At 36.1% G+C, this 17,353-nt stretch overlaps 1 protein-coding gene and 1 long non-coding RNA gene across 2 annotated transcripts; both read left to right on the top strand.

Annotated features, from left to right (window-relative positions):
- The first annotated feature begins 3,833 nt into the window (after positions 1-3,833).
- LOC113281884 lies at positions 3,834-10,526 on the top strand. Its single transcript, XR_003326392.1, has 3 exons — positions 3,834-5,247; positions 6,030-6,088; positions 8,135-10,526. It is a non-coding gene; the product is annotated as an uncharacterized LOC113281884 (long non-coding RNA).
- Positions 10,527-10,649: 123 nt separating this feature from the next.
- Positions 10,650-12,623, top strand: LOC113277516. Its single transcript, XM_026526592.1, has 2 exons — positions 10,650-10,861; positions 11,077-12,623. Exon 2 carries the CDS (start codon positions 11,325-11,327, stop codon positions 12,402-12,404), a length of 1,080 nt encoding a protein of 359 aa, XP_026382377.1. The 5' UTR covers positions 10,650-10,861; positions 11,077-11,324; the 3' UTR covers positions 12,405-12,623.
- Positions 12,624-17,353: the final 4,730 nt, after the last annotated feature.

The following is a 17,353-nucleotide window of genomic DNA, read 5'->3' as shown; positions in this document are numbered from 1 at the left end:
GATACAGACGGTACTAGGTGAACTATAGGTTTAGTTGCTTGGTCTCAATTATACGAAGTTGGTTTAGATTTTGTATAACAACTTAATCCGGATAGTATTCAATTCTGGACAAGGTCCCGGGGTTTTTCTACATTTGCGGTTTCCTCGTTAACAATATCTTGCTGTGTCTTTTACTTTTTTATTTCCTCAATTATAATTGTTTTTATTATAATTAGATGTAAAATACACAATCCTTAATTCCTAATTACTTGACAGCAATCATATTGTGTTTGGTTAAGTCCGAACCTATTATCAAGTAATCATACTTCGTTGTTGTATTGTCTCGATCTTGTATCCATATATAGTCAATCATACAAGTTATCTTGTTGTCGTATTATCTCGATATCGTGTCCATAGACAATCACACGAAGTGTGAACCGATTAGTTGTATTGTGTCGACTTAGTCCATAGAAAATCACTTTCGGAAAAAGGATTTATAGATAGAAAAGTTTTATATTGAGGTATATTTGGGTACCCTCGTCTTTTCAGAGATGTGAGATTGTGTAGAGAACGTGTGATTGAAAATGAATGAAAAATGAATATTTATAGAGAAATCAAAGAGAGTCGTTGAATTTTTTCGTTCAGATATATCCGTTGGGCGGTTCTTTTTGAGTTGCCCGACTGAAGAAGAAACACCAGCGGTTGAACATAGACCGCACGGTCTAATATCAACCGCTGGCATTTTTTTCTTCAGTTGTGCAGCGAAAAAAGAAGCGTACTTCTCTTCTTAGGCTGCAATGGGAAAACCCACAAATTTGTTGATTTTTTCATCTGTTTATCATGTTTGCCCATTCCATAGTGGGATCAAAATAGGCAATCTAAGATTTTCCCATCCCATAAGAATTGCCCTAATCGAATAAATTAAGGGCAGGAGAAAATAAAACTAGCTTCATGTTTTTTATTCTTCTTTTTATAGCCAGAAACAAAGGAAAGTAATATAAAAGCTATAAGCAAAGTAAAACACCGAACTAACTTCTTGCGAGAAGAGACATATGAAGAAAGGTTTGAAGGAGTCCATGTATCATGAGGATGATGCATCTACACGTATGGTGCAAGATCATGAGCCATGTCGTTGGCATCTCACTCGATAAAATATTACGTGACCAAAGTCATATGTAAAATCTAATTAAAATCGATTTTTATTTGTTTTCGTAAAATTCATAAAAAATGTACCTAAATGAGGAAAGTTTTAAGCTAAGAATAAGATGAGAAAAGGGAATATATTGCTTCTAGAATAGGCAATTGTGTCATGTGGGTCATTTATAAGGATAAGAATGATAAAATCTTAAAAAACACTGTTTTTTTCATCCAAAAACTTATTTAAGGTGTTAACTTCTGGTTCAACTATTATCTAACAAACTCTAAAAATAATCTAGAGTCTGAAAGAATTCAGATTGCTAATCTGAGAAGAGGAAATGATGTAATTACCAAATGAGTGGCCCCAGATAACATTTGGATGGGTTTAACATTGATACTTCATTCACACATAATGTTGGAGTTTGTTTTGTAGTGACAAGAACTTCTACAGTATAGCTTGAAGGTGGAGGTACTTGTGAGAAAAATTGTCTCTCTCATATGGAGGCTAAAATAAAATCTATTTATTTATATTTTGACTTAGATGAGAAAATGCAACTGAGGGACATCATCATTGAAAGCAATGGTGAAAAAGTGATTAAATTAGGAACATGGCAAGATCTTTCAATAAGGCCCAGTTCAATTCGCTAAGAAAGGTGCAAATGAAGTTGCACACTCTTTAGAAAGTTTTTTTTTTTTTTTTTAAAAACTATATCTATGGATGTTGGCTAACTTCTATTTCTCCTTCTTGTATTGTCTCTTTATGAGATAGAAGATACATTTTCCTTTAATATTTTATTTTGCTTTTCTGCCTTGTTGAGAAAAAAAGAAGAAGTTAGTTCCCAAATTATATAAACTATATGTGATACTTTTATTCAAAAATATAATTAAAAAAGTGATCTTTAAAACTAGTTCTTTCGTTACTGTCATAACACACCAAACATCTAGTTTATAACCACATACAAAAATAAAACTCAATTAAACAATTAGAAGAAATCCCTCCACACATTTGATGAGGAAAATATGTTTCTAAGACAGATGGTGAGATGAGTTTCGATGCAAAAACATTAGTTCTTGATTGTGCAAAATTTGTTGGGTTTGATACCAACTCACTACCAAATTACAATCAGAGATTTATGATGAAAGGTTCAGAGTCAAGGATCTGCTATTTAGATCTGTAACTCTTAAAAAACTCAAGTATATTAAATCTGAAACTCCTTGATAAGAACAATCAAGTTTTACAAATATAAAAGTAATCTACTCAATTACAAGGTTTATGTATATGTAAACTCACAAACAACTTGTCGATTCACGAGCTTTACGTTTATCAAAAGATAAACTTGTTAGAGCATTGCTCGGTCAAACTCACAAGTTTTGCTATGTCAAGCATGTTATCAAGTTTGGTTGATCAAACTACGTCTTGGTTTATAGTCTATATACTAAGGTCAGTCTCGGACTTGGAATAGAGCATGGTAGTTGAAAATTCATGAATTGTTTTAGTCTTGAGAGTTATTATACCCAAATTTATGCTTGTCGGTTCTCGAAAAATGAACCATTGTTCTTTGGCTAACCACTTAATGCATATCGTTTATTTCGACTAGTATGCGGTTGCACATTCTTCTTTGTGATTCAAAGAAAACTTCTCACATGCTAACATGATCGATATATATGGAGAAGTTAACATTGCTTGGTGACAAAGTAATCCATAAACACGAAAAAAAGATCATGAACTTAGATTTGTTTCTAAGCTACCTAGCTATGTTCATCAACATAAATACATGAATCATACAAACTAGAATCTCAGTTCTGGCACTTATGTGTTCTCGTTGCCGCTAGAGCTTAAGAAAATACACTTGTAATAAAGCTCTTGCAACAAATTTTGATGAAGCATTTGATTTTTATGAAACGAAAGAGGAAGAAACTGTATTTGTTGTCATGTAGCAGAAAATGTCAATTTTGATGAATGTAGCAATACATACTACAATCTTGATGATCATTTATCAGATTCTATGACTTATATGATAGACACGTCACCACTCATGAAAACTCTATTTTTGACTTTTCAAGATTATCATAAGCGTCTTTGTTTGCAGAAACTAGTAATATAATTCCTGCACTGAAAAAAACACTCCAAATTAGAACTGCACTTTTTACACCTTGAAATGACATAACTTGAAACGGTGTTTCAAACACAGAAAGAAAGTAATATTTGTTAATAAACTCCAATGGAGGGATGCTAGACTCGGAAATGTGCTTCAACTCGTTCAAGAGTCAAATCAATTCAAGGTTAGTAAGGTTAAATGTTATTCTTTTCCAAATTCCGCTCACCAATTTCATGACTTTATCAGACCACTAAAACTGTAAGGACCCTCAAGCTCGTCAACGCTATTTGACTGGTCTAGCGATGGTTAAAAGACAATTTAGCCAATAATAATTTGATTAGTTTAACATGAGCGTTAATTAATAGAAATTAATCTAACAACGATTCAGATACGAAAGTAGTATTATCGAATAGGTCTCGTAGAGTTATGCGAAATAGACTACTCGAACGTGTCAATCGGATATCGGTTTAAGAAGATATTATCAATTTTGTATGAAGGAAAAAAATACTTTTTCACAGGGGACCGACCTGGCTGCCCATATCCAAGCGATGGGTGCCTTTATCATTTTCATTGGCCTTATCCCCAGCCGGATCGAGAAGATCTCATTCTATTCTTTTCTTCTTCTTTCTTTCTTTTCTTCTCATGTTTTTCCTTCTCTGTCGAATTCGAGAGATTAAACGGTAGTTTTGTGATCGATAGGAGGTGTAGAAGATTATGCAGTAGTTTGCGGTGATGCTGATGGTGTCTGTTGCTGAATCAGACTCGAAGGAGGAAGTGAAATTAAGAATTGGGTTTTCTTAATAAGTTCTGTGAAGATGTAGATGGTGAAATTGAGTAATTAGGGAGAAGATTAGAGATGGGTTGTGTTGACATGAAGATTTAGATTGTGTTTTAGTGTTCGAATCATAGAAGAAGAGATTTGGAATATTATGGTTCTTGAATTAGTTGAGGGTTTGTGTGAAATTAAGGATGGATGTAAGCAATTGAAGATGGGTTTGTTTAGATTGAAGTAGAATCAAGTATATGGAGTTGTAATTTCAGTTTTATTGTGAAATTGAGAATTATGAATTAGGGTTTGATCTTGTTCTTCCCCAAATCAGAAATTAGGGTTAGAGGAAATATATAAAAAGAATTAGAAGATGGAATTGATGTAAAGGGGATTGAGTTAATGAAGGGTTTGTTCTTAATTGAAGTATTATTGGATGAATCGGGGTTAATAGGATGTTTTGGGGTCGTGTTGGTGGTAAATCGAAGAAATAAGTCTTTCGTGGAATTGATTCGGCGTATTAGCAAACTCAGAGGATGCTAACTGTTTGGTAAGTCTCCGATTTGTCTTAATTATAGTAGCATGAGTTGGATTGTTTTGATTTCATAGTTTGTACAATTATGGTTTGAACTGAGGTTGATGTGAGTATGCATTTGGAAGTGAACTGAAGTTGCTATGGGTTATAGGAAAGAACGATGATGATGTTGGAGTTGTAGTTAATGGAATTGCTATGGGCTGTTGTTACAGCTGAAGGCTGAGTTTGGCTTGGATTGTTATGGTTGATTATTAGAGTTGATATGAGTTTGGTTGAACATGGATGAGTGTGAAGTTGGACTTGTTCAGCTAATGGTGGTGGTGAAGTTATAGACAGTTGATCTGAAATAGGTTCAAGTTGGATCTGGAGAGGAAATGAATGGAACTGTCAGTGGCAGGGAAGAGTTGAGCTGTAGTGAAGTCATAATGGTTATGATTGATCCAGTTGAATGTGATGCTCGGTGATTGAATGTTGAAGTGATAATGGTGTTGATGTTGGGATTCAAGTGAATGTGCAAAGAGTAGAGAATGGATGTGTTGGTTGAGTTGGGGGTATTAGCTGTATCAGCTAGTACTAATGGAATTGATTGGCAGATCAATCAAGGTTTAAGATGAATGGAATGAAATGGATTGGAGATTGATGTTGCTTAGAGATGGTAATGCTGAAATCAGGTTATATGAAGTTGAGTTGGTAGTTGTAGAAAGAGAGAAAGCTTGGAACGGCATTTGCAGGTAAACTTAGTTTACATTTGTAATTGAAATACAAAGTTGTTTAAGAATGAATTTATAATTTTAAGTTTGTTAGAAGTTCAAGTGTTAATGAAATAGAGTTGGATGAAGCCTTGGCAGGGAAGAATAGTTGCTTAGCTTGAGCTTAGCTTAATGTGTTGTTTCTTGTGTTACACAATTATGGTGCAGTTCAGGTTTTGACATGTGCAGTGGCTCAGGTCTGAACCTTTGACTTGTCTGGCTGAAGTTATTCAGTCTGACTCCGATTATTTCTTGTCTGACTCAGTATCTAACTGAGTTGAATCGTGTTGACTCACCGAGTTCCATGTCTTGACCTGAGTTGACTCGGTTGACCGATTTAGACTTTAAAGTTTGACTATTTGACCCTGGACCTTGACCCAACTTTGGACGTTGACATTCAGTTGACCATTGACCGCTAGTTCGACCGTTAGTGACTGTTAGTTGACTTTGATGGGCTTGGGCTTAGGGCAGTTTTCTTAATTAGATGTTTTGGACCTCTTGTGGTCCGAATTAGCCTTTGCTTTCTTCTACACAGTTGTAGATATCCTTTGGTCTTAACTAACGGACCATAACACCAACCTAATCGAATTAGTAAGCCATTAAATATGCAAGAGATGGGTAATGAATATGTGTAGAACCTTAAATGGGCTTAGAACAATTAAAGTAGTTCACTTAGCCTATAACTAGAGAATTGTATGCGATTATGTTATGAGCCTTGTGTGAGCCTTTTGACTAGATTCTTAGACTTCTTGTGTAATTAACAGTTAGACTCTATTAACAACGATCGATTCAAAGGACGAACCAGTGGATCGTGGATCTCGAGGTAAACATGACTTGTCATTAAAAGAGGTGGGAATACTTTAACTCTTTTGAATACATTGTTGTTTCTTTTACAAAAGTTTATGTTTAACAAACTCATGCATTGTGAATTGTGCATGTCATGCATTGTTTAGTTGTATTATGATTGTTCTGTTGATTCTTTGAATCTTTCCATGAATTGGAAAGGACCTGTAATGTTTTGTTGTCAATATGAATTGTTATGGGAAATGAGAATTTCCACGTGTGGTATATAGGATACGCTCCTTCATTTATATCTACATGAGTTCAACTTTTATGCTTAATAGGTGTGGAATAACCCGACATCAATATAACTATATAGGTGTGGAAAAACCCGGCATCACTAATGTATATTGTTTGAAGAAGGAGTTTGTCCATATACATTTTTTGTGCATTTCCAGTGACTTGGCCACTTTGATGTTTGGGAAAACATGAATTGTTTTCCAAATCTTGCTCATCATTTCTTTAAAGTTAAGTGTTATTCTTGCTGGGCACCCCTTTTAGGGATGATGTGTTCACCCATTCACACTTTCAGTTTCAGAGACAGATCAGAGTTGCGCAACGAAAGCTCGAGGAGTTGACTCCGTTAATTTGTTAACTTATGCTATGTCTATTATGATTGTTTATTCTATTCGCAAACAAAATAACTATTATATATGTATCATTTGAGAGAAGTTCTTGTATATTTATATTTTTGAGCGGGGTTAGCTTTGGGATAAGTTCTATAGCAGATTTTTTAATTGAATGTGTAAGTTTATGATTTAAATCCTTAGTGCCCCTTTCTTTAGTTAATCTCTTGGATTAGTCAGCTGCCAGCTTAGGGGGCGGTACAATGTTGGTATCAGAGCTCACTATTAGATCTTATATGGGAAACAATAGGAATAGCCAGTGCCAGTTAGTGAACTAGATTAGTTTAGAACTGGGTTGGGTTATGAGATAAATCTTAATCACCAAAAACTATCTATAATTAAAAGAATTATTTGATTGATTGATTTTTTTGTTTGTATTGACGTAAAAATTGTAGGGTACACCAATAACTTTAGATAATAAGGATTTGAGAATAATTAATCTAAAAAGGTATGATCAAGTAGACAATCTAATAGTATAAAAATAGTGAGATTAATATTATTGATAAATCTTGAAAGTTACATATATACTTATTAAGCACCTTGACTTATATGTATGGTCAATAATTTATAATCACATAAACGTTAATTATATTTTTGGGACTCAGTTTGGAAGAGTAGTTAGAATAATAGTTCAACCATCAATGTAAATAACAAAAATATTATAATAATAACTATAGACGATAATAAAACTAATATTAACTTTAATAAACTAAGGTTAGCATTTATCAATTAGTATCATATTGAATTTAAATTTGACTAAAATTTCACTAAAGATATATAACGATAGAAATAATAATTATGATTAAATAACTATGGAAAATTATTTACGCTTATCTACGATTATGTTTTGTAAATTAAATTAATTACAAATTATCTGTAAACTAATAAATGACTCAATGAATTTCTAAAATGCAACAAATATATCCGCATTGGTAATAATAGTATGCGAAACAATTAGGCTGGTAGTAAATTTATAATAGATAATATTGGAAAATTTTATATATGGTATTACATTAAGTTAAAATTATGAAATATTATAAATTGACGTAAAATCGAATTGGGATTATCTACATTGGTAGAAGGAATAAACAAAATAAAATTTTGATGATTAAATTTCTTAAAATGATGTGAACTATTCATATTTTTACAAAGCAAAAGGTTGCACCAGTTAAGATAAAAGCTAAAGACTAATTAATCTTAATAAATTAATACGTAGTTAATCCAGCACTGGGGAATAGTGAACGTCGAGTTTTCTCTATTCGTAGGAAGGCATTGTTGGACTTGGCCAACCTTGACAGGGTGATAGGTGTCTAAAACACCCAATTTTGATAACGATTTCTTACGCTTTTCTTACTAGTTATCTTGTAAATTTGTATATTACGCTTTTTTTTATTTCTTTTTAGGTAAATGAATAGAATTTGCGAAAAGGAAGAAAAGCGCCAAAATGACTTTGCATCAGTGCACACGGCGAAAGCTCATGTGATTGGAGACCAAGGACAGTGGCGGCATCAAGGATGGCAGGTGCTGGACCAGTTTAACAATGTGTCATGGGCTTAACATACAGCTCAGGTACAATTTTTGGAGGAAAAAAAGGGCTCTGATTCATTTTTTTAGTGGACTTTACCACAAGGGTGTTGCACGTGTGTGCAATGGTGGAGAGAAACTTCAGAAGGGACACCACTTTCTTAAACTTAGCCGTGCTCAAGTTCACATTACAAAGTTCAGTTTCCGTCCTCATTATGACCAGTTCTTACTGCCAAGATTTAACGCCAGCAGAGTATGGACCCAAGAGTTATTTGTGAATGGTTAGGACTCGATTTTGAAGGCAACAGAGAAATTAGGCTTGGGTACCAATCTATATCAGCTGAAGTAAAGAGATGAAGACCTTGTTATGCTGCCATGTCTCCAGATCAGGTGTCTTTGCCAAGTCTTGCCGTGGCTGAATTATGAAATGAAATCGAAGTTTGTGAAGGGTTTGGAAATCGTAATGTGAGAAGACACAAGTGGTACGAATTCAGATTAGAAGATGGGTTTGCTTTGGCTTGGAATGTGGACAGAGTTCTGAACGAGAAAGCAGTGATGAAGCTGCCATTACTGCCATTGAATTTTGATGATAAATGTGTGGTTTCGTGTTTATGGATGATTAAGAATGTGTGGGTTTGCTCTTGAATGTGACTTGTTACAGGGAAGGAGCTGTGAGAGGTTACAGATTCAGCAGAGTTCTAACGATCATCAGCTTGCAGGACGCCTATACACTGTTCGTAGAAATGCTTGAATGGCCAGTTCTGCAGCGGTTCCCATTGTTCACTGAACCAAGTCTCTGCCACTGGTTAACCATCGTCTGTGTAGCCTTTTGCGAATGGTCAGGGGATTAATTGAAGTTGAGATAAACATGGAAACACTGGTCGAATATTTGAAGATTGGGTTTGTAAAACTTGGCTGAAAACCAGAGAAGAAAACTATAAAAGACGACCTACAGAGAGCATCATCACATACCCCTTGCAACTGCACACATCTCCATCAGAGAGGAGCTCTCTGCTCCTCTCCAAACCCTATCACTTCAGTTCGCAGCATACATCATCTCCCCTGCATATATCTACCAGTTTGCATACCATTTCATTACCACCTGCATCTCCACCAGCATATCTTCATTAGCATCTCATACATCCACCTTCATACCATCTACACCATCACCACTATTCCATATTTGCACACTGCATACATCCTACCACCAACAGCAGCTGCAGTTCATACCACCAGTCCATTCACACCAGCACTCCACAACACCATCGAGATCAGTCAACAAGCCAGAGCAGCAATACAACCATCACAAGAGCACTGCACAGGCCTGAGTTCGATACCATCATTACCACCATCATCGCCATCACCAGTTCGCCAATCACCTTCACCTGTCAGCAGAAGCAGAAACACCTGGAGCTGCCGAGCACCGAACCAGTAGCAATCTTTCCACTTCGCAGCCACCATTCCATCACCAGGCCACAGTTCCATTATCACCAGCAGCGAGCTTCCTTGGTTCACTGCGATACAACCACCTGTTCGCATAACTCCACCACTCCCCTTGCTGCTGTTACTTTTGGTTTGCTTGTTTAGTTTCATATATTTTGCTGTTTCTGTGCCATGAACTCCAGTAGCTAATTGCATCCTGATTAGGGACGATTTTGATGTCCGAAACATGAACTTGAATTGATATTTAAACTGCTTTGTTTTCTCGCAATTATTTGGTTATTGCTCATTTTTTACCATGCCAATATTGTTATATGAATTATTCTTGAATCGTTTATGTAGCAAATTGAATGGTTTATGGATGATTCTAATGCTAGTTGAGACCTCTTCGACCCGTAATAGTCTAGAGAGTCTTAATACAAGTAGTAGTATGTGGTTATTGATGATGGGATTTTGTTAAATATCCATGTGTATTGAATGACAATAGTAGATGAATCGAGCTTATGTGTTTGTCACTAGGAATAGCCTATCTCATAGAACTTAATGCATTTGTTTAAGTCACACCTAGAGAGCGTACTTCTAAGAAACTTGGCAAGTAGAATCCGGTAGTCGAGCTTCCGTGACCGGTGAATTAAGAGATTGCGGGATATTTGAGCGTACTAAATTTTCTAGGGTTGTTAGTAATGAGTACTTTGCAGAAACATAGCTATATTGAAAAGATTCTTGTTTCGTGGCTTAGAAAGAGTCCTTGATCATTTTCATCCTCATATTTGCATTATTCTTATTCAGAAATTGAATTGGCAACCTAAACTCAACTCTCCCTTAGGAACGAACCTGCTTGTCCGTATACTACTAGTTAATTTAAAGAGAAGTAAGGAATATATTATTTGCGAGTTGACACCTCGTCAAAATTGACGCAGCTGCCGGGGAGCAGTCGATAGTTTGAGTTGTTATTTGATTTTCTGTTTTTGTATTTAGTTTTTATTTTTATCTTTTGCTAATTTGTTTGCTTAGAATCTTATTTTCAGGTACAATAAATCACTCGTTTTGCGTGTGCACAATTGGGAATAAGAGGTAAGTCTCTTAACGAGTTGTGGGCATAATTTTTAGCGAGATGAATCCTTTTGGGAACAACGTATATGGTTCACAAGACCATCCATACTATGGTAATAATTCTGATTTTCAATCCCACTCTTACAATAACTTCCAACCATATGTGGAATATAATCGAAACCAATCTTTTGGCTATGATGATTATTCTACAAGACCTTGTGATTATTCTCATACATCGCATCAACCTTTTGGTGGTTATGTAAGTGGACAATCACAAGGATGGGGGGATAATTATACTTCTCATACGTTCCAATCTAGTTTCTTGCAGATGTCTAATGAATTCATGGATTTGCAACGTACATGGAACCAGATTGACCAACTCCCAACGTGTCGAGTTTCGTACCTAGTGAAACATATGATAGTGTATTTAGACCTGTTCCGGATAGTACTTATGATCTTTCACCCATTCAACGGGAAGAGACATGGTATGAAGAACCTATTGTGAGTAGTAGCGGAAAACGTGTTAACATAAAGAAACTCTTTAGACAATATGAGCGGTTGGAAGAAGAGGGAGCAATGGAAGAGACTCTTCAAGCAATTTCTAGGGCCATACACATGGAGGTTAACCGCCGTGTTAATAATGGAGAAGAGCCCCAAGAAGAAGATTCCGAGGATGATGAACCTTTGGAAAATATTGATAATGGAGGTGCTACTAGCTCAACTCATGATTATAATGATCATTTTCCTATTCGAAAGGAAGAAGTTGAGTCTAGAAACACAACCATTATTGATGGTAAGACTTATGTTGTGTATGAGAGCGATGATGATTATGACTTCTTTGTGAATAACACCCCTAATTCAGAGATTGTGAATACTTTGAATGAGAAGTCAACTTGTGACGAGGCACATAAGGATTACGAAAATTTGCTTATGGAAGATTCTGATTTCTTTTCCGATGAGGAGGAAAGTGATGAAGAATGGCTCGTAAAGAGTTTGAATGAGAATTGTGATACTTGTGATGTAGGAGAATCAATGGACTTTTTCAGAAGTACTGAGGATCCCGTAATGCGTGAGATTATGCGAGGTTTGTCTAACCCTTTATATGAGTCTCTATCTAATGATGATCCGCCCAAACTTGAAGTAGTTTCTCATAGAGTTGGTAATCCATCTTTTAGGAAAATACCTCATTTGGGGATGGAATTATGTGCTTCAAAAGTTTTATCCGAATTTCTTGCATCCAAGTATCCACCATATGCGTTTGAGTCTAACACCATGCAGGTTTGCCGAGAGGAACGAGACGAAGTTCCTTCCACTTATATTTTGTATACACTTCCGAGTGTAGAAAGGACTAAGTGTGAGGGTGACTCTCGTGGGATGATAGTTTCAATTTTTCCATTATTTGCTAATATTTGTGTGAAGCTTTTGCTATATATGCAAATTGTTTTGTGGGTGGATCCTCAAATTTTCAAATTGTTGATATATGGGGAGTCTATTTTGAATATTACTCGTATGCGTCAATCAGGTGAACAATTCCAATTCTTATTTCCTTGTCTGTTTCAAGTATTCCTCTTATTCTTTTTGCAATGGTTTGAAACATTGAGGACAATGTTTGATTTAAGTGTAGGGGTAGTGTATAATAAGAAGGAAAAAAGTTGACGTATACAAAACTCTAACTTTTAGAGATTTTTGAACAATTTAGAACAAACACTAGCCTTTCTAAGTAGATGGAATTTTTTCTTGACGATGAGGTATATATTAGCTGAGTCGGGATTAAATGTCAATTAAATAACTTGTTTAGTGTTTATCCTCTATTGTTCAGAAATAGTTATGAGTTGGAGTATCAGTTTATGTAATTTGTATATAATTTATAGAGTTTGATGCCTTTAGTTAAAAAAAAAGAACAAAAAAAAAACAAAAAACAAAAAAAACAGAAAAATAGAAAAAAAATTGTATGATAAACTTCAAAATCTAGAAACTTGTGCCTTCAGGATGACACTAAACAATATAAGTGGATGGAACCATCTTGGTTGCAGGAGTTGAGGAACCCATTAACTAAAAGACATAGCTCAATTGTTAGAAATTATATGATAGTTGTTACCATATCTCGGAATCGTCACCATATCACTTTCTGTTTTTATTTTTGCGAACTTTTTGTTTCTCTAAGTGATTTGGTGGGTCACTAACATCGAATTGTTATTACTGCTAGGATGAAATAGAGTGATTGAGTTACTAAAAAAAAAAGACCAGACCATTTCGACCAATCGGAGTATATATATATATGAAAAACAAATTGAAAAAAAAATTGAAAAAAAAAGACACTTGGATAGCAATATGTGTGTGTTCTCCCTGTCTCCGTCGCCTAAACAAGCGTGGAATGCAGGATCCACGGGAATATCATGTAATCTGCTGACAAGAAGCATGCGCTTGGATCAAAAAGGTCTAATCATGTTGTCAATTTGAAAAAAAAAAGTGAAAATAGTGAAAAGAAAAAAAAGAAAAAAGTTATTATTATTATTGTTCAAATAATAAATCGACCGCTGGTTCCCTTGTATTTGCCAGTCGAGTTGATCTAGAATTAGGATTATCGACCACTGGTTCCCGTGTATATGCCAGCTGAGTTGATATTAGAATTCAGACCAGTATCTCAATCCATTAGGATTCATAGGTTCATCTTGGCAGTGACCTTCAGACAGATATGGGAAACACTGTTCACTTTAGTCAACATTCGCAAACATCTATCTCTGTATCCATCTTCTTAATCTATTCATGTGTGATTGTGGTTTGTAGATTCCGAGTATTGTGGTTTTTTCAACTTTCTGAGTAGAGCTTTGTTTATATATGAATTGGATTTGCATTAGGGTACTTCTTCCTGTAGTCATTTTGGTTTCGTTCATACATTCTTCACAGGTAGTTGGAATTTGGAGTAAAAGGTTTTGTAGGTATACCTCTTGTAAACCTTCACGAGACTATAACTCGTCCACTAGAACACCTAGGGGTTTAAAGGCTTGTTATTTATGCTAAAAGTAACCGTAGCCTCGACGACACGGAGTTGTTGTATTTTAGTTTTGTTTTGTTTGCTCGAGGACTAACAAAGATTAGGTGTGGGGAAATTTGATAGGTGTCTAAAACACCCAATTTTGATAACGATTTCTTACGCTTTTCTTCCTAGTTTTCTTGTAAATTTGTATATTACGCCTTTTTTTTATTTCTTTTTAGGTACAATGAATAGAATTTGCGAAAAGGAAGAAAAGCGCCAAAATGACTTTGCATCAGTGCACACGGCGAAAGATCATGTGATTGGAGACCAAGGACAGTGGTGGCATGAGGGATGGCAGGTGCTGGACCAGTTTAACAATGTGTCATGGGCTTAATATACAGCTCAGGTTCAGTTTTTGGAGGAAAAAAAGGGCTCTGATTCATTTTTTTTAGTGGACTTTACCACAAGGGTGCTTCACGTGTGTGCAATGGTGGAGAGAAACTTCAGAAGGGCCACCACTTTCTTAAACTTATCCTTGCTCAAGTTCACATTACAAAGTTCAGTTTCCGTCCTCATTATGACCAGTTCTTACTGCCAAGATTTAACGCCAGCAGAGTATGGACCCAAGAGTTATTTGTGAATGGTTAGGACTCGATTTTGAAGGCAACAAAGAAATTAGGCTTGGGTACCAATCTATATCAGCTGAAGTAAAGAGATGAAGACCTTGTTATGCTGCCATGTCTCCAGATCAGGTGTCTTTGCCAAGTCTTGCCGTGGCTGAATTATGAAATGAAATCGAAGTTTGTAAAGGGTTTGGAGATCGTAATGTGAGAAGACACAAGTGGTACGAATTCAGATTAGAAGATGGGTTTGCTTTGGCTTGGTTATGAACGAGAAAGCAGTGATGAAGCTGCCACTACTACCATTGAATTGTGATGATAAATGTGTGGTTTAGTGTTTATGAATGATTAAGAATGTGTGGGTTTGCTCTTGAATGTGACTTGTTACAGGGAAGGAGCTGTGAGAGGTTACAGACTCAGCAGAGTTCTAACGATCATCAGCTTGCAGGACGCCTATACACTGTTCTTAGAAATGCTTGAATGGCCAGTTCTGCAGCGGTTCCCATTGTTCACTGAACCAAGTCTCTGCCACTGGTTAACCATGGTATGTGTAGCCTTTTGCGAATGGTCAGGGGATTAATTGAAGTTGAGATAAACATGGAAACACTGGTCGAATATTCGAAGATTGGGTTTGTAAAACTTGGCCGAAAAACCAGCGAAGAAAACTATAAAAGACGACCTACAGAGATCATCATCACATACCCCTTGCAACTGCACACATCTCCATCAGAGAGGAGCTCTCTGCTCCTCTCCAAACCCTATCACTTCAGTTCGCAGCATACATCATCTCCCCTGCATATATCTACCAGTTTGCATACCATTCCATTATCACCTGCATCTCCACCAGCATATCTTCATTAGCATCTCATACATCCACCTTCATACCATCTACAACATCATCACTATTCCATATTGCATACTGCATACATCCTACCACCAACAGCAGCTGCAGTTCATACCACCAATCCATTCACACCAGCACTCCACAACACCATCGAGATCAGTCAACAAGCCAGAGCAGCAATACAGCCATCACAAGAGCACTGCATAGGCCTGAGTTCGATACCATCTTTACCACCATCATCGCCATCACCAGTTCGCCAATCACCTTCACCTGTCGTCAGAAGCACAAGCACCTGGAGCTGTCGAGCACCGAACCAGCAGCAAGCTTTCCACTTCGCAGCCACCATTCCATCACCAGGCCACAGTTCCATTATCACCAGCAGCGAGCTTCCTTGGTTCACTGTGATACAACCACCTGTTCGCATAACTCCACCAGTCCCCTTGCTGCTGTTACTTTTGGTTTGCTTGTTGAGTTTCATATATTTTGTTGTTTCTGTGCCATGAACTCCAGTAGCTAATTGCATCCTAATTAGGGACGATTTTGATGTCCGAAACATGAACTCGAATTGATATTTAAACTGCTTTGTTTTTCACAATTATTTGGTTATTGCTCATTTTTTACCGTGCCAATATTGTTATATGAATTATTCTTGAATCGTTTAAGTTGCAAATTGAATGGTTTATGGATGATTCTAATGCTAGTTGAGACCTCTTCGACACGTAATTGTCTAGAGAGTCTTAATACAAGTAGTAATATGTGGTTATTGATGATGGGATTTTGTTAAATATCCATGTGTATTGAATGACACTAATAGATGAATCGAGCTTATGTGTTTGTCACTAGGAATAGCCTATCTCATAGAACTTAATGCATTTGTTTAAGTCACACCTAGAGAGCGTACTTCTAGGAAACTTGGCAAGTAGAATCCGGTAGTCGAGCGCTTCCGTATATGGTGAATTAAGAGATTGCGGGATATTTGAGTGTACTAAATATTCTAGGGTTGTTAGTAATGAGTACTTTGCAGAAACATAGCTATATTGATAAGATTCTTGTTTCGTGGCTTAGAAAGAGTCCTTGATCATTTTCATCCTCATATTTGCATTATTCTTATTCAGAAATTGAATTGGCAACTTAGACTCAACTCTCCCTTAGGAACGAACCTGCTTGTTCGTATACTTCTAGTTAGTTTAAAGAGAAGTAAGGAATATATTATTTGCGAGTTGACACCTCGTCATAGGGCAACTGCATTCAGAGATGACCGATCATAGAAGTATGATTTAGTTCTTTCAGAAAACCGATAATTATAAAAACAATTTCGTAGGACTCTTCCTTGTAATTAGAGACATTTATTTTGTAGATAGAAATTAGTGTAAGGAGTTTAGAGACTAAAATTTATAGCTTTCCGTTATAGAGATTAGTGTAAGAAACTTAGACTTCCCTATTTGATAGAACTGAAATCAACATAATTGAACCTAGAGCCACAAATTTTAGTTGTCGAAAGCCATATAGGTTTCTGCTTTGTTTTATATTGTTTGCGCTTAGACAGGAGATGGGATTATTGTATAAGGTGGGGAGTTTTTGGAGACCAGAAGGATGGTTTGATTTTCGAGGACGAAAATGTATAAGGTGGGGAGAATGTAAGGACCCTCAAGCTCGTCAACGCTATTTGACTGGTCTAGCGATGGTCAAGAGACAATTTAGCCGTTAATAATTCAATTAGTTTAACACGAGCGTTAATTAATAGAAATTAATCTAACAACGATTAGATACGAAAGTAGTATTATCGAATAGGTCTCGTAGAGTTATGCGAAATAGACTACTCGAACGTGTCAATCGCATATCGGTTTAAGAAGATATTATCAATTTTGTATGAAGGAAAAAAATAGACTTTTCATAGTGGACCGACCTGGTTGCCCATATCCAAGTGATGGGTGCCTTTATCATTTTCATTGGCCTTATCCCTAACCGGATCGAGAAGATCTCATTCTATTCTTTTCTTCTTCTTTCCTTCTTTCTTTCATTCTTTCTTTCTTTTCTCTCTCTTTTCTTTTATTTTCTTCTCATGTTTTTCCTTCTCTGTCGAATTCGAGAGATTAAACGAAAGTTTTGTGATCGATAAGAGGTGTAGAAGATTATGCAGTAGTTGGTGGTGATGCTGATGGTG

This window comes from Papaver somniferum, chromosome 5 (genome assembly GCF_003573695.1).
Source record: "Papaver somniferum cultivar HN1 chromosome 5, ASM357369v1, whole genome shotgun sequence".
In the NCBI taxonomy this organism is placed as follows: Eukaryota; Viridiplantae; Streptophyta; class Magnoliopsida; order Ranunculales; family Papaveraceae; genus Papaver; species Papaver somniferum.
The sequence above is the reverse complement of the archived record's forward strand: the minus strand, read 5'-3'. Positions and strand labels throughout refer to the sequence as shown.